This window comes from Chlorocebus sabaeus, chromosome 22, assembly GCF_047675955.1.
Source record: "Chlorocebus sabaeus isolate Y175 chromosome 22, mChlSab1.0.hap1, whole genome shotgun sequence".
Lineage (NCBI taxonomy): Eukaryota > Metazoa > Chordata > Mammalia > Primates > Cercopithecidae > Chlorocebus > Chlorocebus sabaeus.
The window spans coordinates 54,448,377-54,470,825 of record NC_132925.1 but is presented as its reverse complement, the minus strand read 5'-3'; the positions used below and the strand labels follow the sequence as shown (position 1 = coordinate 54,470,825).

The 22,449-nt window shown below is 41.9% G+C and overlaps 1 protein-coding gene across 7 annotated transcripts in view; it reads left to right on the top strand.

The window, feature by feature from the left end:
* FANCD2 (FA complementation group D2) overlaps window positions 1-22,449 on the top strand; it is a 73,689-nt gene that overhangs the window by 36,856 nt on the left and 14,384 nt on the right. For 6 of the 7 annotated variants that reach the window (XM_038003588.2, XM_038003586.2, XM_038003590.2 and 3 more), the window contains exons 19-33: window positions 132-241; window positions 1,985-2,045; window positions 3,307-3,426; window positions 3,858-3,931; window positions 4,237-4,383; window positions 5,205-5,305; window positions 5,666-5,781; window positions 7,021-7,129; window positions 10,697-10,807; window positions 11,073-11,182; window positions 12,358-12,501; window positions 15,918-16,034; window positions 17,385-17,513; window positions 17,631-17,749; window positions 21,805-21,915. In XM_038003588.2, coding sequence (XP_037859516.1) covers window positions 132-241; window positions 1,985-2,045; window positions 3,307-3,426; window positions 3,858-3,931; window positions 4,237-4,383; window positions 5,205-5,305; window positions 5,666-5,781; window positions 7,021-7,129; window positions 10,697-10,807; window positions 11,073-11,182; window positions 12,358-12,501; window positions 15,918-16,034; window positions 17,385-17,513; window positions 17,631-17,749; window positions 21,805-21,915 — 1,679 coding nt within the window. The remainder of the gene's footprint in view (window positions 1-131; window positions 242-1,984; window positions 2,046-3,306; window positions 3,427-3,857; window positions 3,932-4,236; window positions 4,384-5,204; window positions 5,306-5,665; window positions 5,782-7,020; window positions 7,130-10,696; window positions 10,808-11,072; window positions 11,183-12,357; window positions 12,502-15,917; window positions 16,035-17,384; window positions 17,514-17,630; window positions 17,750-21,804; window positions 21,916-22,449) is intronic. The other variant, XM_073009861.1, reaches the window with a different exon arrangement.

Sequence of the window (22,449 nt, the reverse complement as noted above, 5' to 3'; positions counted from 1 at the left end):
CCTGGGCAACAAGAACAAAACTCCCTCTCAAAAAAAACAAAAATAAAAAACAGTTAGTAAACAATAAAAGCCATACCTTCTTTTGCTGTGGCATTCCAGCATTTTCATCTTTCTTCATCATCTCATTGCAGGATGACATGCACTTGGTGATAAGAAAGCAGCTCTCTAGCACCGTATTCAAGTACAAACTCATTGGGATTATTGGTGCTGTCACCATGGCTGGCATCATGGCAGCAGACAGGTACACATGGAAATTCTGACTTCTGTGGTCTGAGATCAGTTAATCTTGCTAACTAACGAAGTGTTACATCTCATAGACATCATTTTAACAGTAGACGTTGCAACTATGAGAGAAATAAGCAAATGTGTTTTGCTACTTTTCCATGTTCCCTTCTAATCGTGACTGTATATAATACCATGTATATTTTTTGCTGGATTGTGATCCTAGCTATTACAGTCTGTTGTTAAAAATTAAGGATTGCCTAGAGATAAAATTCTAGAAATCTTTGCACAAAAAGGGAGCCCTGATTCTTTTAGAATGCGTTTTTCTTTATCTGCTCCTGATATAGGCACTAGACAATGCAGGTGTCTACATTGCTGTGTCATTCCTGTCAGGAACTTTATACATTTGGTACAAATAAGATCTTGTGGATTTCCCCTCACCTTGTTCCTTGAGTCCCCATTTGTAGAATCTAAAGACATATTGGTTTGGGGGCTTGATAAGATGTTGCCATTACAAACCAACATTGGATTTCAGTTCATGCTCCTTGGAAATTATTTTCTGAGACATCTTTAGAATCCACATTGTGGAATCCTAATTAGGGAAAAGGAGTCAGAGTGGTGGGAGCAAAGAAAGCAAAGACAAAGTATATAAGTCTGCCTTTTTTCATGGTGCAGGACATGCAGCCCTCTGCACCCAACTTATCACCGGACACCTACAAGTTAGCTCACTGCAATTTTGGCATTATCAGTACTGCACAAAGCCCTCTTCAGCATACAGCATACATCATAAATACTACTCTGTAAATCCCCAGCAAGCTTTTGTTTCCTTTCAGTCAGCTCCTCTATTGCTGGCTGCCCATTGCTTTCTTGCAATGTATTTTTATACTTTCTCTAAGAAATCTTGTCTTTTTTTTTTTTTTTTTTTTTTGAGGCAGAGTCTTCACTCTGTCGCCCAGGCTGGAGTGCAGTGGCGCGATCTCGGCTCACTGCAAGCTCCGCCTCCCGGGTTCGCGCCATTCTCCTGCCTCAGCCTCCCGAGTAGCTGGGACTACAGGTGCCCGCCACTGCGCCCGGCTAATTTTTTGTATTTTAGTTGAGACGGGGTTTCACCGTGTTAGCCAGGATGGTCTCGATCTCCTGACCTCCTGATCCGCCCGCCTCGGCCTCCCAAAGTGTTGAGATTACAGGCGTGAGCCACCGCACCCGGCGAAATCTTGTCTTTTTTTACCTACAACTGTCTTAGTAAATTCTCCCCCTAACCCTACCCCAGCTGCCACCGGCTCAGATAGTCATTGTTCCCCTGTGACACACATTAATAATGGGAAGAGGTTGCAGAGTGTATTGGTTAAGAGTTCCTTCACTGAAGCCATACTGCTTGCCCAGGGTCAAATTAGCTGAATTACCTTGGGTAAGTTACTTTATTTCTCTGCCTTTATAGACTCTCATCTGCAATAAGGATAATAATAGGATTTACCTCATAGAATCGTTGAAATGTCTAGCACATAATATACACTAATTAAGTGCTTCCTCTAATTATTGCTAATTTGCCCTTAAAAAATATGTACGGAAAAGAGAAAAGAAAAAAATATATAAAATAACCATCCTTTGCTCTAATCTGTATTTTGTATGGACAAAATAAATACTCTTCTCTGCCTTTATGCACTTTTATCTTTACCCTACCCTAGGGAAGTCAGAATTCTTAAACTTATTGGCAGTTGCTACAAAATATTACAAAAGTGAAATTAAAATGCTTTGTTTTTAGAAGTGAATCATGTAGTTTGACCCAAGAGAGAGCCAACCTGAGCAATGAGCAGTGCACACAGGTGAGTTCTTTTCTTTCTTTTCTTTTCTTTTCTTTTTTTTTTTTTTTGAGAGAGCCTCGCTCTGTCACCCAAGCTGGAGTGCAGTGGCAAGATCTCAGCTCACTGCAACCTCCGCCTCCCAGATTCAAGCGATTCTCCTGCCTCAGCCTCCAGAGTAGCTGGGATTACAGGCATGCACCACCACACCCGGCTAATTTTTTATATTTTTGGTAGAGATGAGGCTTCACCATGTTGGCCCTGCTGGTCCTGAACTCCTGACCTCAAGTGATCCACTTGCCTCGGCCTCCCAAAGTGCTGGGATTATAGGCGTGAGTCACCACGGCTAAATTTGTATTTTTAGTAGAGACGGGGTTTCACCATGTCAGGGTTTCGCTATGTTGGCCATGCTGGTCTCAAACTCCTGATCTCAGGTGATCCACCCCCATCAGCCTCCCAAAGCACTGGGATTACAGACGTGAGCCACCACTCCTGGGCTGGTTGCATTTATTTCTATATCCATTTGATCTCTCTAATTATAAAGTCTTAGCAAGAAAGATATGCCATGTTTGTGGAATAACACTTTGGTTGAAGCATGGGGACAAATAAGTATATAATTGGAAAGTGGGACATAAAGCTAGTTCAGGCAGGGCACGGTGGCTTGCGACTGTAATCCCAGCACTTTGGGAGGCCAAGGCAGGAGGATCACTTGAGGTCAGGAGTTTGAAACCAGCCTGACCAACATGGTGAAATCCTGTCTCTAATAAAAGTACAAAAAAATTAGCTGGACATGGTGGCAGGTGCCTGTAGTCCCAGCTACTCAGGAGACTGGGGCAAGAGAATTGCTTGAATCCGGGAAGTGGAGGTTGCAGTGAGCTGGGATCATGCTACTATACTCCAGCCTAGACGACAGAGCAAGACTCCGTCTCAAAAGAAAAAAAGAAAAAGCTAGTTGAGAGAGAAAACCGAGAGCCTTGCATGTAAAGCAATACATTTTTATTTCATTCTTTAGGCAGAGGTATTCCTTAAGGGTTTCTTAGCATGGAAATGGCAAAATCAAAGCTTTGCTTTAGAAAAACTAATCTGGCTGCAGTGTCTGACAGATTGCGAAAGGGATGATATCAGAAAGAGACAAACAGGTCAGAACATTCAGGAAAACTTCAAGTGAGAAGTAGAGCTTTGCCAGTAAAATCAGAAAGTGAAAAAAACAGTCTCGAATGGGGCGAATGGAGTTTGGGAAGGATTGGCAGCCCAAGGTTTAAACCATTCTTCCTCTTTGCTCCAGGTGACCTCCTTGTTGCAGTTGGTTCATTCCTGCAGTGAGCAGTCTCCTCAGGCCTCTGCACTTTACTATGATGAATTTGCCAACCTGATCCAACAAGAAAAGCTGGATCCAAAAGCCCTGGTAAAGCCAGTTGTCTTTTCTTAAAGCAATAAAGCATAAGAACTGCTTTACTATACTCTTCAGGTCTTTCTGTTGCAGTGTGAAAATAGATTATCCTGTGACCTCTCCTAAATTCTAACTGCGAAAGGCTTTTCTGCCCTACCCTGTCTCAGGGCTCTTTGAGGCTTCCTTCACTTAATAACAATAGTAAAGAAGAGATTGACTTTGTTAATGATGATGGCTACTATCTGTCTGAGAGCCCTATTCTATGCTAGGCCTTGTGCTAAGTGCTTTTTATGCACTCTCTTCTACTTCACAAAAATGAGATACTTATTATTACTTTCTTTTTAGAAATGAGAGAACTGAGACTTAGAAAGGTTAAGAGTAATTTATCTAGGGCTCTACAGCAAGTACACCCTGCACTGCCCTTTTTGTTTGTTTGCTTCCTGAAGGAACGTGTTGGGCATACCATCTGCAATGATTTCCAGGATGCCTTCGTAGTGGACTCCTGTGTTGTTCCAGAAGGGTAGGTATTGTTTACCTGCTGGCTTGGTTGTACTGGTGAAGTTACATCAATTCTGTCAGTAGCTGATACAAACTTCAGAATACCTTTGACCTCAGCCACAGCTGCCCAGTCCCACAGGTTCTTTCCTCCCAACCCCAGCACCCCTGCACCCTTAGCTCCAAAATTCCTAAAAGTTTCACTGTTTGTTTTTCTGTTTCTAATTTCTCCCCATGATGTTGTATTTGAAATTGGTTTGCTCTAGTGGTTTTCCCTGTAGCCTTGCGTATTCCTGAGCTGCAGCATCAGATTCTAGTTTTTCTCCGCAGTGACTTTCCATTTCCTGTGAAAGCGCTGTACGGACTGGAAGAATACAACACTCAGGATGGGATCGCCATCAACCTCCTGCCGCTGCTGTTTTCTCAGGACTTTGCAAAAGATGGGGGTCCGGTGACTCCACAGGAATCAGGCCAAAAGTCAGTATAGTTTTTCTTTTCTAAACCTGTTAGTGTTTTGAATGTTCATGGGGAATTCCACAGTTCTTGGTGGGGAACTTGAGTCAAAAAAGTTTCTCTCAGGACAAATGGTATTTGGAGAGCTTAGGGAGGATGCGGCAGATTCCTTGGTTTTTCTTGGACCCTTGGCTTGAGATTTATATTGCCTTGTGTGAGCCAACAGATATTCTGAGATTACCTTCTTTTCTGTATCTTATTCTTTCCCTCCCTTGAACATTCTGTGCTATCCCCGCCTCTCTTATATTCTCTTTCTATCTTATTTCTGGTTCTCCTAACACATGGACTTTTATTCCTCATACCTCTGCCTTCCTATGATTCAGCTCATTATATTTCTTTTCTTAATGGAGCATCCATTAAGTTCTTTGCCATTTATTCTTAAAAGTAGACACTTGTTTTGAGGAAAATTCTTAAAAAGTTGGTGGCCGAGCATGGTGGTTCATGCCTGTAATCCCAGCACTTTGGGAGGCTGGGGCGGGTGGATCACTTGAGGCCAGGAGTTCGAGACCAGCCTGGCCAACATGGTGAAACACCGTCTCTACTAAAAATACAAAAATTAGTCGGACAGTGTGGCGTGCGCCTATAATCCCAGCTACTCAGGAGGCTGAGGCAGGAGAATTGCTTGAACCTGGGAGGCAGAAGTTTCAGTGAGCTGAGTTCACACCACTGCACTCCAGCCTGGGTGACAGAGCAAGACTCTGTCTCAAAAAAAAAGTTGTGCTTCCTGTGTACATAGAGTCATATACCTTTTAAGTGTGGTCTAGAAATTTATTTTTCCTTCTCAGATTGGTGTCTCCACTGTGCCTGGCTCCCTATTTCCGATTACTGAGACTTTGTGTGGAGAGACAGCATAACGGAAACTTGGAGGAGATTGATGGTCTACTAGGTATAGGATGAAGTCATTAGATCCTTTCTTCTTTGTACTCTTTCTTTGGTAAACTTAGGGAAAGGGCATATCAGTACATGGTATATGTGGGAAGGAATAATTTTTTAACCTCAACAGAGTAGTTTAGCATTGGAATTCCAAAGACAAAATAGTGCATACAGAATCCCATTATGTTAACAAATCAATTGTTACAAAAACTTTCTAATTATATTTGTTGATTGCCATATGATATGCAAATATTTTAATCAGATCTTGGCCTTCAAATATGAGTTAAAGGGGAAAGTAAATAGCAAGGAGAGCCAGCTCCAGAGTTTTATTGGCTTGCACTAAAGGTAGTTGGAAATGTTTGTTCTCTCTTAGATTGTCCTATATTCCTAACTGACCTGGAGCCTGGAGAGAGGCTGGAGTCCATGTCTGCTAAAGAGCGTGCATTCATGTGTTCTCTCCTATTTCTTACTCTCAACTGGTTCCGAGAGGTAAGCAGAGTTAATAGGATGTTTCACTTATTGTCCGTAGTTTTTCTCAAAACTATTTTCTTAGTTCTTTCAAGATTCCCTAGAAGTCTTCACCAAGCACTAACCCCCTTGTGCTTCTCTAGCTGTTATGTCCCACCACTCCTCAATTATATGAACCTCCTTATGCAGCCAAATCAGAATACTTAGAATTCACTTCACATTGCCCACGTTTTATTTCCTCCAAGCTGCCTTCTGCCTAGAATGACCTTCTCACCTTCTTCACTGTAGAACTACTGTCCATCCTAGCACAGGCATATGCCTACTGTTTTGATTCAGTGAGTGGTGGTAGTTTCCCTCCCATTAGAACATATTTGTGTTTAGTGATAATGACAATGATGACAACATCTTATGTCTCTATCTCACTGTCTTCCTCTCACATGTTATTTCAGGAATGTTTATGCACTTGAATGAGCTTATTTGATTACCACATCTCTATTGTGATATGGGCAGGAATACTATTGTCCTCATTTTACACAAATGAATTTCAAGTATAGGGAGTTCAAAGTCATTAAAAATTTTTGAGTACTTACACTGAACCAAGTGCTGGACTCATTTCTTTATGAAGAAAATCTTAGAAAGGTTAAAGACTCAGCCAAGGTCACACAGTCAGTAAGGAGCAGAATAGAACTTGTTTCACCAAATTATGTGCTCTCTGGCTATTCCAGCTTGTAACATAACTAGTAATAAGTAAAACTAAGGTCACAAGCCTAATCTCCTTCACTTTTTGTTCTTTTGAAATGGAGTCTTGCTGTGTCACCCTGGCTGGAGTGCAGTGGCTCAATCTCGGCTCACTGCAACCTCCGCTTCCCAGGTTCAGGCAATTCTCCTGCCTCAGCCTCCCTAGTAGCTGGGATTACAGACATGTGCCACCATGCCCAGCTAATTTTTGTATTTTTGGTAGAGATGGGCTTTCGCCATGTTGGCCAGACTGGTCTCGAACTCCTGGCCTCAAGTGATCCTCCTGCCTTGGCCTCCCAAAGTGCTGGGATTATAGACGTGAGCCACCGCGCCTGGCTGAATCTCCTATATTTTGGCCCAGAAATTTTTTTTCTCTATACCACCTTGCTGAGGACAGTTCTATTACAGACTAAACTCAAAGATCCTGCTTTTCATAGACATCTCTCAGCTCTGGATAAATAATACAAACAAGGTTAAAATCTGAACATTTGGAAGTATGACAGTGTAATTTGTACTTTGCAGATTGTGAATGCCTTCTGCCAGGAAACGTCACCTGAGATGAAGGGGAAGGTGCTCACCCGGTTAAAGCACATTGTAGAACTGCAAATAATCCTGGAAAAGTACTTGGCAGGTAAGGGACATGTCCTATACTGGTAGTCCTACTAGGCCAGTAGTGAGGCAATAAAGCGCTTAGCTTTCCCTGATACCAAAACCAGACAAAGACACATCAAAAAAAGAAACCTCAGCTGGGTGTGGTGGCTCATGCCTGTAATCTCAGCACTTTGGGAGGCCAAGACGGGCAGATCATGAGGTCAGGAGATCAAGACCATCCTCACTAACACGGTGAAACCCTGTCTCTACTGAAAATACAAAAAAAATTAGCCGGGCGTAGTGGCGGGCACCTGTAGTCCCAGCTACTTGGGAGGCTGCGGCAGGAGAATGGTGTGAACCCAGGAGGCGGAGCTTGCAGTGAGCCAAGATCGCGCCACTGCACTCCAGCTTGGGTGACTGAGTGAGACTCCTTCTCAAAAAAAAAAAAAGAAAAGAAAAGAAACCTCAGGCCAATATACCTGATGAATGTTGATACAAATATCCTAACAAAATACTAGCAAACCTAATTCAGCAACACATTAAAAATATCGGCCAGGCGCGAGGTGGCCTCACGCCTGTAATCCCAGCACTTTGGGAAGCCAAGGCAGGTGGATCACTTGAGGTCAGGAATTTGAGACCAGCCTGGCCAACATGGTGAAACCCTGTCTGTACTAAACATACAAAAATTAGCCGGGCGTGGTTGTGGGCACCTGTAATCCCAGCTACTCAGAAGGCTGAGACAGGAGAATCGCTTGAACCTAGGAGGCGGAGGTTGCAGTGAGCCAAGATTGCGCCACTGCACTCCAGCCTGGGTGACCGAGCAAGACTCCCATCTCAAAAACAAACAAAAAAAGATCATTCATCATGGCCAAATGGGATGATTTATCCCAGGGGTGCAAGGATTGTTCAACATATATAAATCAATGTGATACATCCTATCAACAGAATGAAGGACAAAAGCCACCTGATATTTAACTTGATGCTTAAAAAAATATTTTTAAATTCAACGTCCCTTCATCATAAAAAAAATCCCTCAGAAAACTGGATATAGACCCATAGCTACTATTAAACTGAACAGGGAAAAACTGAAAGCCTTTCCTCTAAGATCTGGAACAAGACAAGGATACCCACTTATATAATACCACTATTATACAATACAGTATTGGAAGTTCAAGTTAGAACAATTAAGAGAAAGAAAGGAAGGGCATCCAAATTATAAAGGAAAATGTTAAATTACACTTGTTTGCAGATATGATCTTATATTTGGAAAAGCCTAAAGACTCCATCAAAAAACTATTAGATAAATTTAGTAAAGTTGCAAGATACAAACTCGTCATATAAAAATGAGTAGCATTTCTGTACACCAACAACTAAGAATCTGAAAAAAATCAAGAAAGTAATCCATTTACAATAGCTACAAATAAAACAAACAAAAGTTACAAATAAAATAGGAATAAACTTAACCAAAGAAGTGAAAGAGCACTACAATGAGAACTATGAAACATTGATGCAAGAAATTGAAGAGCAAATAAAAAAAGGAAAGATACTTCATGTTCATGGATCGGAAGAATTAATAGTGTTAAAATTTCCATACTACCCAACACAATCTACAGATTCAAGGCAATCCCTATCAAAATATCAATGAGATTCTTCACAGAAATAGAAAAAAAAAAAATTCCTAAAATTTATATAGAACCACTGAAGACCCAGAATAGCCAAAGCTGTCCGGAGTAAAATGAATGAAACTGGAGGAATCACATTACCTGACTTCAAATTATACTACAGAGCTATAGTAACCAAAACAGCATGGTGCTGGCATAAAAACAGATGCATACACCAGTGGAACAGAAGAGAGCCCAGAAATAAATCCATATACCTACAATGAACTCATTCTAAGCAAAGGTGCCAAGAATATACATTGGGGAAGGACACTGTCTTCAATAAATGGTGTTGGGAAAACTGGATATCCATATGCAGAAGAATGAAACTAGACCCCTATCTCTTGCCATATAGAAAAATCAAAACGGATTGTAGACTTAAATCTAAGACTTCAAATTATGAAACTACTAACAACAACAATAACAAAAAACATTCAGAAAACTCTTCGGGACTTTAGAGTGGACAAAGATTTCTTGAGGAATACCATACAAACACAGGCAACCAAAGCAAAAATGGACAAATTGGATCACATTAAGTTAAAAAGTTAAGTTCCTTTCCTCTGCATAGCAAATGAAACACCAAAGTGAAGACACAGCCCACAGAAGGGGAGAAAATATTTGCAAACTATGTACTGACAAGGGATTAATAACTAGGATATATAAAGATAGGAAAAAAATTTATTTGGATTGAAAAATGGGTAAAAGGTCTGAATAGACATTCCTCAAAACAAGACATACAAATGGTGGATACATGAAAAGGTGCTAAACATCACTGAGCATCAGAGAAATGCAAATCAAAACTGCCATGAGATATCATCTCACCCTAGTTAAGATGGCTTTTATCCAAAAGACAGGCAATAACAAATGCTGGTGAGAATATGGAGAAAAGAGAACCTTTGTACGCTGTTGGTGGGAATGTAAATTAGTACAAGCACTATGGAAAACAGTTTGGAGTTTCCTCAAAAAACTAAAAATAGAATCACTATATGATCCAGGAATGCCACTGATAGGTGTATACCTAAAAGAAAGGAAATCAGTATACCAAGGAGATATCTGCACTCCCCATGTTTATTGCAGTGCTATTCACAATAGTCAAGATTTGGAAGCAACCTAAGTGTCCATCTGTGGGTGAATGGATAAAATGTGGTACATATACACAATGGAGTACTATTCAGCCATAAAAAACAATGAGATCCTGTTGTTTGCAATAATACAGATGGAATTGGAGGACATTGTGTTAAGTGAAATAGGCCAGGCACAACATATTTTCACATATTTGTGGGAGCTGAAAATTAAAATAATTTGACTCATGGAGATAGAGTAGAAGGATGGTTACCAGAGACTGGGGAGGGTAATGGTGGTTGGGGGACTAGGAAAAATGGTAGGGTGGTTAATAGGTTCAAAAATATAGTTAGATAGAATGAATAAGATCCTTACTACAACCTCTGCCTCCTGGGTTCAGGCAGTTCTCCTGCCTCAACCTCCCGAGTAGCTGCTATTACAGGCACCTGCCAGCACACCCTGCTCATTTTTGTAGTTTTGGTAGAGACAGGGTTACACCATGTTGGCCAGACTGGTCTCAAACTCCTGACCTCAGGTAATCCACCCACCTTGGCCTCCCAAAGTGCTTGGGATTACAGGCGTGAGCCATCCTGCCTGGCCACCATTTATATTTTAAATGTTTGTTTTAGTTTTTATCTGTTTGTTAGTTATATATCATTATTTAAAGTTGTTTTATGATAATTGATCATAATATGATATTTTTATGTTATCTCTGGCCATTTTGCTATACCAAAACAATGTCAGATGACTTGAATATGTCTTATAAGCATTCAGCCACACCTGGTAATTTTGGAAACTAGTTTTTAGCCAATGGAGTGACTGAATTTCAAGTCTAATGGTGGCGTGTAATTGGTACTCATTGAGCTTCAGCCTGCTCTTTGTTTCAGTCACCCCAGACTATATCCCTCCTCTTGGAAACTTTGACGTGGAAACTTTAGATATAACACCTCATACTGTTACTGCTATTTCAGCAAAAATCAGAAAGAAAGGAAAAATAGGTAAGTATGTTCTTTTCCTCATCTTCTGTCTCTAAATGAGCTGCATTGAATTAACCTAAAAGTTATGTGTATCATGGCATAAATAATTGGAGCAATTGTATAACTGAACCCTTTGTTAGATTTATAAATACACTGTAATTTAGGGTTATAAAATTACCTCTTCTACCTCTAGGCAGTTCCCAACAGGTTGTTTTCTGAGGGCAATGATATTTGGCTGACATGATTATTAATTACTTGAGTCATTTTTCTCTTTTTAACATAAAAGAAAGGAAACAAAAAGCAGATGGTAGCAAGACATCCTCCTCTGACACAATTTCAGAAGAGAAAAATTCAGACTGTGACCCTACACCATCTCATAGAGGCCAGCTGAACAAGGTATTAGAATGATGGGTATCCATGAAGGTTTGTGACATCCAAATGAGAGTAACAGAACCCCAACTTTATTCTCTGCATTTTACAAAGAAAAAAAAAATTAGGAAACAGCAAGCCAAAACTCTCCTAGGCCTTGGAGTAATCTCCTTAGTAGCAAAGTTCAGATTAGACTGTAGGTCCTTATTCCTGCCACACACTGTTGACTATTTTTTCTAATTATTTTCTTGACTGTTTTAGTCCCTTTTTTGTACCCCAGCAATACATTGAATTCTCTCTTGAGGTACTTGATTATCATTAGTTCCCTTTTACTTTACATTTGTACTGTTCGCAGAATGAGTTTCATGTGTTTGAAATTGCCTGGACCACATGGATCCCAATTATTTCTGTTTATCAGCTACCATTTATTGTATATTTATTAGGTATAGTTTCTCTAAGAGCCCAAGTTTAATATTAATACCACATTTAATGAATAAGGAAACTAAGACCCAGGGAGGACAAGTGCCCAAAGTCACACAGTTAATAAATGCTGGAGCTAGGATTTGAAGCCAGACCATTCTGGCCCCTAAGCTCACAGTTTTTTTTCTTTTTTTTTTCTTTTTTCTTTTTTTTTCCTGAGATGGAGTCTTGCATTGTCACCCAGGCTGGAGTGCAGTGGTGCCATCTCGGCTCACTGCAACCTCCGCCTCCTGTGTTCAAGTGATTCTCCTACCTCAGCCTCCTGAGTAGCTGGGACTACAGGCATACACCACCACACCCAGCTAATTTTTATACTTTTAGTAGAGACGGGGTTTCACCATCTTGGCCAGGCTGGTCTCAAACTCCTGACCTCGTGATCCACCCGCCTCAGCCTCCCAAGGTGCTGGGATTACAGGCATGAAGCACTATGCCCGGCCAGCTCACAGTTTTCTACACTAGACCTAAATGCCTTGATTTGCCTACTAGATCATCCCTAAATAGAAACCAGCTAAGGGTCTTGATGTGTGACTTGTATCCCCATCTTAAATTAGGTGCTCTGTCTTGGGAATATTTAGGGACTTTTGCTAGATAAATTTGTTATGATAATAAAAATATAATTTTTTGCATTAAATAAATGCATATTTGCACTTTGAAGTTTTTATTAAAATTTGATTAATATAGAAGATTTATTTATTCTCTTTGTTGCCGTGACTTCCCCATAGGAGTTCACAGGGAAGGAAGAAAAGACATCATTGTTACTACATAATTACCATGCTTTTTTCCGAGAGCTGGACATTGAGGTCTTCTCTATTCTACATTGTGGACTTGTGACCAAGTTCATCTTAGATACTGAAATGCACACTGAAGTAAGTGACAGGCTAGGATCTCAGAATTTAATCTTCTTTCACAAAGTTCCTCAGGTCTATTCTTATTTCACAAAGAACACTGTGACACTGAGGAGAGAAGTTAGACTGACTTTATAAGCCTTTATATGTGAAAGTAATGATGAATAATCATCCTTATCATATTGGTGTTTGTAAGTCATAAGGATTTTAAAAATGTGTCAGACATAAAATATGCCAATGATGTGATCCTTACGTTTAGGTTACTACTACTACTACTACTACTACTACTACTACTACTACTGCTAATAAGCTACTTACATTATTTTTGTAGAGGAGCACTCTTCTGGTTCTTAGAGGTCACTGCCCTTTTCACTTTTTCACATTTGTTCAGCACCCGACAGATGCTTACTGAGTCCTAAGGTAGTTGCATTTCAGTAGTACATAGAGCGTGATGCTTGCCTTCAAATAGCTTCTAATCTAATTGAAGAAGTGGAAATAGCTAGCAGTACCATAGCTTTATTATTATTAATTTTTTTTTTTTTTTTTTTTTGGAGACGGAGTCTCGCTCTGTCGCCCAGGCTGGAGCGCAGTGGCCGGATCTCAGCTCACTGCAAGCTCTGCCTCCCAGGTTCACGCCATTCTCCTGCCTCAGCCTCCTGAGTAGCTGGGACTACAGGTGCCCACCACCTCACCCGGCTAGTTTTTTGTATTTTTAGTAGAGATGGGGTTTCACCATGTTAGCCAGGATGGTCTCGATCTCCTGACCTCGTGATCCACCCGTCTCGGCCTCCCAAAGTGCTGGGATTACAGGCTTGAGCTACCGCGCCCGGCCTTATTATTAATTTTTTTAATAGTTCAGACAGTGAGGTCCACATTGAAAAAAACCAGGGACACTTAGTCTACAAGTCCCCAAGACAAACAGTCAAATACAGCCTCCTTTCTCAGCTACAGTAAAGAAACCACCAAGGCTAGACTTAAAATTGAACCCATATTCCTTAGGGCCTGTTTTAATTGCTTTTGTAAAATAATTTTCTCTAGAGGTAGCCCGTCTCATCCCAAATAAGACTGTTTCTCCATTCTCCTCCACAGGCAGAACCTCTCACTTCTTTTTTTTTTTTGAGACGGAGTCTCGCTCTGTGGCCCAGGCTGAAGTGCAGTGGCGCGATCTCCATTCACTGCAAGCTCTGCCTCCTGGGTTCACGCCATTCTGCTGCCTCCTCAGCCTCCTGAATAGCTGGGACTACAGGCGCCCGCCACCTTGCCCAGCTAATTTTTTGTATTTTTAGTAGAGACGGGGTTTCACCGTTGTTAGCTAGGATGGTCTCGATCTCCTGACCTTGTGATCCGCCCACCTTGGCCTCCGAAAGTGCTGGGATTACAGATGTGAGCCACTGTACCCAGCCATATCTCTTTTTTTTTTTTTTTTTTTTTAATCTTTCTACGTCATCTCACCCTTAGGAGATTCCACATAAATGTGTATTGAGTGAGCAGTTTGCAGTGAGACTGTATTTCACCCATTCTGCTTCTGGCAGTGTAATGTAGTTATTACACTAGGATCACTCTGGGATCCTGCCCAGAGTTAATAGTAGCAAAACATTAGAGGAAGAGAAGTATGAAAGGATTATTTAATGAACAGACAAAAGTGAAATTCCCTTGAATTAGTCTTTTTTTTTTCCCCAAACTCTGCATGTGGCATTCAAAGTCATTTTTTTAATCACAGGATATTTAGGAAATGCATCTTGGATCCACAACTGGAAAGGTATACAGAGGAATTTATAGAGAAAAAGTATGTCTTCTAAACTATACTGTCTTGAATTCTTATTTTACTATTCAGAATATTTATTTTGGACATGCTTGACTTTATTATATGACAGAGCATAATAGCTATCCTTTATATGAGATGGGTGCAATTTCCTCCTTTGCCTCTTTTTTCTTTTTAGAGACAGAGTCTTGCTCTGTCATCCAGGCTAAAGTGCAGTGGCAAGATCATAGCTCACTGCAACCTTGAACTCCTGGATTCAAGGATCAAGTGATTCTCCCGCCTTAGCCTTCCAAGTATCTAGGGCCACTGGCATGCCCAACTACACCCAGCTAGTTTTTTTGTTTGTTTGTTGGAGACGGAGTCTTGCTCTGTCCATCAGGCTGGAGTACAGTGGCGCGATCTTGGCTCACTGCAGCCTCTTCCTCCTGAGCTCAAGCGATTCTCCTGCCTCAGCCTCCCAAGTATCTGCGATTACAGGTGCCCACCACCACATTGGCTAATTTTTGTATTTTTAATAGAGAGGGGATTTCACCATGTTGGCCAGGCTGGTCTCAGACTCCTGAGCTCAAATGATCTGCCCGCCTTGACCTCCCAAAGTACTGGGAGTTTGAGACCAGCCTAGGTAACACAGTGAGACCTGTCTCTACAAAAAGTAAAAAAAAGGAAAAAAAAAAAAAATAGCCAAGCATGGTGACGCACACCTGTGATCCCAGCTACCTGGGCAGCTGAGGTGGGACCATCACTTGAGTCCAGGAGGTTGAGGCTGCAGTGAGCTGTGAACACAATATTGCACTCCAGCCTGAGCAACAGAGCAAGACCCTGTCTCAAAAATAAGTAAATAAATAAATAAAAGTCAAATTATTTACCCGGCCAGGCACGGTGGATCACACCTCTAATCACAGCACTTTGGGAGACCGAGACGGGTGTATCACCTGAGGTCAAGAGTTTGAGACCAACCTGGCCAACATGATGAAACACGTCTGTACTAAAAATACAAAAATTAGTCAGGCTGGTGGTGGGCACCTGTAATCCCAGCTGTTTGGGAGGCTGAGGCAGGAGAATTGCTTGAACCTGAGATGCAGAGCTTGTAGTGAGCCAAGATCATGCCACTGCCCTCCAGTCTGGGAGACAGAACAAGACTCTGTCTCAAAAAAGAAATTTTTTTTCACCCATTGGGAAGTATTAACATGAAATAGCCAGGTGTGGTGGCTCATGCCTGTCCATAATCCCAATACCTTGAGAGGCCAAGGCAGGAGGTTTGCTTGAGCCCAGGAGTTTGAAACCAGCCTGGGCAACAAAGTGAGACCCCATCTGTATAAAAAAAGTTTAAAAATTAGCTGAGCCCAGGTGTGCTGGTTCATACCTGTAATCCTGGCACACTGGGAGGCCGAGGCAGAAGGATCATCTGAGCCCAGGAGTTTGAGACCAGCTCGGGCAATATAGTGAGACCTCATTTCTTATTAATTAAAAAAAAAAAAATGTAGCTGGGCATGGTTGCGTGTGCCTGTAGTCCCAGCTACTCAGGAGGCTGAGATGGGAGGATAACTTGGGCCCAGGAGTTCAAGGCTGGAATGGCTGTGATCTTGCCACTGCACATTTACGAAAAAGAAAGAAAAAAAATTATCATGAAATGACTAGGACATTCTTGGAACTAATCCTTTCCTCCATGTGACAGGCGACAGAAGTTGTGCAACTTGGGCCCCCTGAGCTACTTTTCTTGCTAGAAGATCTCTCCCAGAAGCTGGAGAGTATGCTGACACCTCCTATTGCCAGGAGAGTCCCCTTTCTCAAGGTTAGTATAGGCAGAAGCAGACGACTTGGGCTTAGTGGATTTGGGAACAGAGGAGGTATTAGTGATGAAAAAGTTGTCACTTTCTCTGGCTTTGTGTTTGGGTCACTGTGTAGCATGGGTGCAGCCGTATTGCCAGACAGTATTCATCTTGCTTTATTTATTTATTTATTTTGAGACAGAGTCTCACTCTGTCACACAGGCTGGAGTGCAGTGAAGTGATCTCAGCTCACTGCAAGCTCCGCCTCCCGGGTTCGTGCCATTCTCCTGCCTCAGCCTCCCGAGTAGCTGGGACTACAGGCGTGCGCCACCACGCCCAGCTAATTTTTATATTTTTAGTAAAGACGGGGTTTCACCATGTTGGCCAGGATTGTCTCGATCTCTTGACCTCGTAATCCGCCTGCCTCAGCCTCCCGAAGTGCTGGGATTACAGGCGAGAGCCACAGTGCTCAGCAATTCATTCTTCTTTGTATTCACTATTGGCTCTACTTTTTGAGACAGGGCTTTGCTATATTGCCCAGGCTGGAGTGTAGTGGCACAATCTTGGCTCACTGAAACCTCCACCTCCTGGATTCAAGTAATCCTCCCACCTCAGCCTCCTGAGTAGCTAGGACTATAGGCATGTGCCACCACACTCAGCTAATTTTTGTATTTTTTGTAAATAAGAGTTTCAGCATGTTACCCAGGCTTTTACATTTTTTTATTTGTTTGTTTTTCAATTATAAGAGGGAGGCAGGGCACAGTGGCTCACGCCTTTAACCCCAACACTTTGGGAGGCCAAGATGGTGGATTGCTTGAGCTCAGGAGCTCGAGACCAGCCTGGGCAATGCGGTTAAACCCCATCTCTACAAAAATTACAAAAACTAGCCATGTTTGTTGGCATGTGCCTATGGTCTCAGCTACTTGGGAGGCTGAGGTGAGAGGATCACTTGAACCCAGGAATTCAAGGCTGCAGTGAGCTGTGATCGTGCCACTGTACTCCAGCCTGGGTGACAGGGCAGAACCTTGTCTCAAAAAAAAAAAAAAAAAAAAAGTTATAAGAAGGAGTCTATTGCTCTACATTTGTCAACCTAAATGATTTCTACTTTTATGTGACCTTTATCTGATTAGTTATGATAGGGCTATATGTCTCAATCAAACACTGTTCCTCCTCTACAAAAGCCAATCTCTCAGTCATTAGAAGATGGAGCAAGATTTTTATCCCTCTGTTAGAATATAGTCTTAGGTGAACAACTCATTTCTCCCATCCGCTCCTACCTGGTGACACAGGTTTGACTTGACTCCATTGCGAACCCTTAGTTTCTGAGAAGCTATCCAGCAATTTCTTCACTCATAACTCTGAATTTATTATAGAACAAAGGAAGCCGGAATATTGGATTCTCACATCTCCAACAGAGATCTGCCCAAGAAATTGTTAATTGTGTTTTTCAACTGGTGACCCCAATGTGTAACCACCTGGAGAACATTCACAACTATTTTCAGGTCAGAAGCCTAGACTTAGAAGCCACTAAGCAAATATGAGGTTTCATTTTTGACTGAGAAAAAGGAAAATGAGGACAATTACTGAAGCAACTGTCCTAAAATCATTTTTATTTTTAGTGTTTAGCTGCTGAGAATCACGGTGTAGTTGATGGACCAGGAATGAAAGTTCAGGAGTACCACATAATGTCTTCCTGCTATCAAAGGCTGCTGCAGATTTTTCATGGGCTTTTTGCTTGGTAAGTATGTGGGAAGTGTGGAGAGAAATGATTATATACTTGCTTTTACTTAACAGTCACCAAGGCACTGAAATGTAGAAAAGAAAGAAAAGGTTCAAAAACCTTATGTAAATATGGTTCTTTAATTTTGTGGGAGTGTTCTTGTCTGTATTATTTCATTTGATCTTATACCCTCTGAGTCCTTTGGAGTCACTATTGTTAACCATTTGACAAATTAGGTGACTTGCTGATGAGCTAACATATAACAGATCTGGCCATCTGATCCTCAGTCCAGTTTCCTTTAGCATGCTTTAATTCCAGATTGTTTGGTGATGAGCTGAACACAGTGTGAGCTGGACTATTCCATGATACCTTCATGGAAACAGTGGGACTCGGGGGAACCCCAGAAGGGTACATGGCCTTTAGAGAGATAAAGGAAGGAGGTGGAAGGTACAACATGAACAAAAGTAGAACTAAGGGAGGTGTGCCCCTTAAATACTTTTGTTCATCAGGGACAGACCTTGGGCTCTCTGTTCTCATTATACAAGATTTCTGGTCAATCCTACCCAAGCTTAAATTTAGCCAAAATTTATTTTCTGAGCTATAGGCATTTATATCCAACTGCCTACTCAACACCTCCTTAGATGTGTCATTGACACCTCAGACTCCACATCCAAAATGGAATGTGTCATCCCTAGCACGCTCCTTCAGCTTTGTCTGGCTTAGTACATGGTACCACCAGTTGCCTGAACCAGAAACCAGGAGTTATTCTTTGTCCCTCCCTCTGCTCTCCACCGTCTTTTTCCCACATCTGATTGCCAAATCCTGTTGATTTTATTTTCTGTTATAAATAACATCTAGATAGCCATCTGTCCCTGTTTCTCCACTGCTTCCAGACTCCCATTATCTCTCAACGTGGACTGGGCTAGGTTCACACTTGGCCTCTCTCAGTCCATTCTTCACATGGCAGTAAGAGTGATCTTCCTAACATAAACCCAATTTGATCCTATCCCAATTTGGATTTCTGATTGCTCTTAGATTTTTCTTGAGTTAAAACTCTCTTACCTAGCCTCTAGGTCTTCTGACTCCTGCTATTCCATTTATTATATTATACTCTGCCTCCAGCCTCACTGAGTTAATTTCAGCACCCCATATAGCTTTTATGTGGGAGGCTTTACACATGTTCATTCTCCTGCCAGGACCTCCACTCTTCTTGATCCCCAACTTTTTCTGACTCATCACATCTCTTGAGATCTAGACTTAAGCATCCATCCTGCCTCTCTAACCCCCAGTTCTCTTCTAACACTCTGGTATCCGTTCGTGATAAAACTTAATCTCATTTTATTATAATTACTTGTTCAGCAGTCTTTCCTGCTAGACTCTGAGCTCCATGAAGGCAGATGTCTGTCATTTTAATATCCTCAGTACTTAAAAGCAGTGCCTGACAAAAAATTTGAACAATTTATCGAAGAGACTTATGGATGGCACGTGTGAAAGGGGCCTGACATTGTGGTTTATGCCTGTAATCCCAACACTTTGGGAGGCCAAAGTGGGTGGATAACTTGAGCTTAGGAGTTCGAGACCAGCCTGGGCAGCACAGCAAAACCCTATCTCTACAAAAAATACAAAAATTATCTGGGCATGGTGGCATGCATCTGTAGTCCCAGCTACTCAGGAGGCTGAGGTGACAGGATGGCTTGAGCCTGTGAGGCAGAGGTTGTAGTGAACCAAGATTGCAACACTGCACTCCAATCTGGGCAACAGAACCAGACCTTGTCTCAAAAAAAAAAAAAAAAAAAAAATCTGGGCACAATGGCCCAGCGAAGTTAACACAGAAAATAAACCATCTCTAAAAATTATAAAAGCAATAATTAGAATAAATACGTGAAAAGATGTTTATTTATTACTTCTTAAGGAAATGCAAATTAAAAGCACAATGAGATAGCACAACACACTCACTAGCATAGCTACATTAAAAAGACTTAGCATGCCAAGTGTTGGTGAGAATGTGGAGCAACAAGCTCTCACATGCTTCTAGGGGGACTTTACAATAGTACATCCATATTGGGAAATAGTTTGGTAGTTTCTTAAAAAGCTAGACGTGTACCTACCATGTGACTCAGACATTCCGTCTTTAGGTATTTAACCAAGGGAAATGAAAGCATATATCCACCAGGGTCTGGTACAGGAATATTTTTAGCAATTTAGCCTGTGGTTTTACATAGTATATTCTAAACTTGTTTATGCTTGTGTGTGTGCGTGTGCGCACGTGTGTGTGTGTGTGTGTGTGACGGAGTCTCACTCTGTCGCCCAGGCTAGAGTGCAGTGGTGCAATCTCGGCTCACTGTAACCTCTGCCACCCAGGTTCAAGTGATTCTCCTGCCTCAGCCTCCTGAATAGCTGAGAATATAGGCGACTGCCACTGTGCCTGGCTAATTTTTGTATTTTTAGTAAAGACGGGGTTTCACCATCTTGGCCAGGCTGATCTTGAACTCCTGACCTCATGATCTACCCTCCCAAAGTGCTGGGATTACAGATGTGAGCCACCACACCCGGCTTTTTTTTTTTTTTTTTTTTCCCTGAGACAGGGTCTTGCTCTGTTGCCCAGGCTGGAGTGCAGTGACGCAATCGCAGCTCACTGCAACCTCTGCCTTCCAGGCTTATAAATCCTCCCACCTCAGCCTCTCAAGCAGTTGGGACTACAGGCACGTACCACCATGCCCAGCTAATTTTTGCTTTTTTTGGTTTGTTTTTCTTTGGTAGAGACAGGGTTTCGCCATGTTGCCCCCAGGCTGGTCTCGAACCCCTGAGCTCAAGTGATCCACCTGCCTCAGCCTCCCAAAGTGCTGGCATTAGAGGCATGAGCCACCATACCTGGCCCAAATTCAACATTTTAAATACATGAAGTTTGCTGTACATCAATTATATCTCATTGAAGCTATGGTAGACATAAAACCTGACACCTAATAGGCCCTCAGAATACATTTGTTGAAAAGAAGAATTACTATCACTGGTGATCAGGAAAATGCTTCTAGAGGAGAAGATCTAGGAAGTCAGATTGTGCTGGGCGTCAAAAGTTAGGCAGAATAATTTAAATGTTGTCCAGGGAAGCCATTTTGGAGTTTTATGATCATAGCCATGATGCAATGAAAGCAGTGGTTTAGGAAAACCCTTCTGGCAGCAGAGTGCAGGACAGATTGAAAAGGGATGCAAAAAGAACATTCAAAATGTGTCACTATGATCTACACATGTATTGATAGGGACGTGGCCAAAATGATGGTCTGGACTTGGAAAGGAAGGGACAATATGAAAGGTAATCCAAAGATAGAAATGTCAAGACTTGACTGGTTAATGTAGGAGAATGGGTAAGTACCACTATGGGCTGCACATTGATTTAGCAATTGGACAAAATTATTCTCATATTTTTGAAGAAGACTACCTATCTCTAAAATGTAGGGAATGAAGGAGAGCTTTTTGCCCTTGAAAATAAACCTATGGGCCAGGCGTGGTGGCTCACACCTGTGACAAGAAAGAAGAAAAGAAACCTGTGAAGACTTCAGGAAAGATTACTTTGAATGTATTTCAATTTCTACTCTGATACTTAGAGCTGTGATTGAATTTGGTACTTCAGTACTTTCCATTTCAATTCTTTTTTCTTTTTCTTTTTTTTTTTTTGAGTTGGAGTCTCACTCTGTCACCAGGTTGGAGTGCAGTGGCACAGTCTCGGCTCACTGCAACCTCTGTCTCCCTGGTTCCAGCGATTCTCCTGCCTTAGCCTCCTGAGTAGCTGGGACTACGGGCGCCCACCACCATGCCCAGCTAATTTTTGTATTTTCAGTAGAGACGGGGTTTCACCATGTTGGCCAAGATGGTCTCCATCTGTTGACCTCGTGATTTGCCCGCCTTGGCCTCCCAAAGTGCTGGAATTACAGGCATAAGCCACCACGCCTGACCTCTCAATTCTTTTTTCAAACTGTTAAACTATTGATGGTATAGACCGGAGGCCAGGATCCTTAAATATTATCCAAGTAGTTTTCCAGAAACTAAGCTAACCTCTCTTACCTTGACTTCCTTAGGAGTGGATTTTCTCAACCTGAAAATCAGAATTTACTGTATTCAGCCCTCCATGTCCTTAGTAGCCGACTGAAACAGGGAGAACACAGCCAGCCTTTGGAGGAACTGCTCAGGTGAGTCAGACTACATAGCCAAGATTGTTGTCCCAAGAAACTCCTAGGAACAGGATTGGCAACTTTCTTGAAAATACCTGGGTATCTTTCAGTAGTTGTAAAGGAAATTATTTTCAGCTACTCTCCTCATATACGAGTGTTCTCATCTATATATTCTGATAAATCCTGAAGTATTAGAAGCCTTGAATAATCATGCTAAATCTTCATGAATGTATCAGCCCATAAACTCAGCCTTTTCGAGTAATAATGATGAAAACATTGACCATCTGTAATCAACCCTTGATTATCCAGGGACCTACTGTCTCCCAGCAGGGTTGGGTAATTAGGCAGCAGCTAGTTATCACTGATAACCTGTTTCTTTCCCCTTGTCTTGTAGGAAGACCTTACATGGCTGAGGGGTAGGCAGTGGACAAGGGAGGTGAGATGATCTCAGGGGCATGGCTTTTCAGCCCCCTCCCCCTTCAGTCAGATTTGACTTGGTCTTTCTCTCACTTCCCTTGATAACCTAGACCATCACTGGGTCAGCAGTCAGTG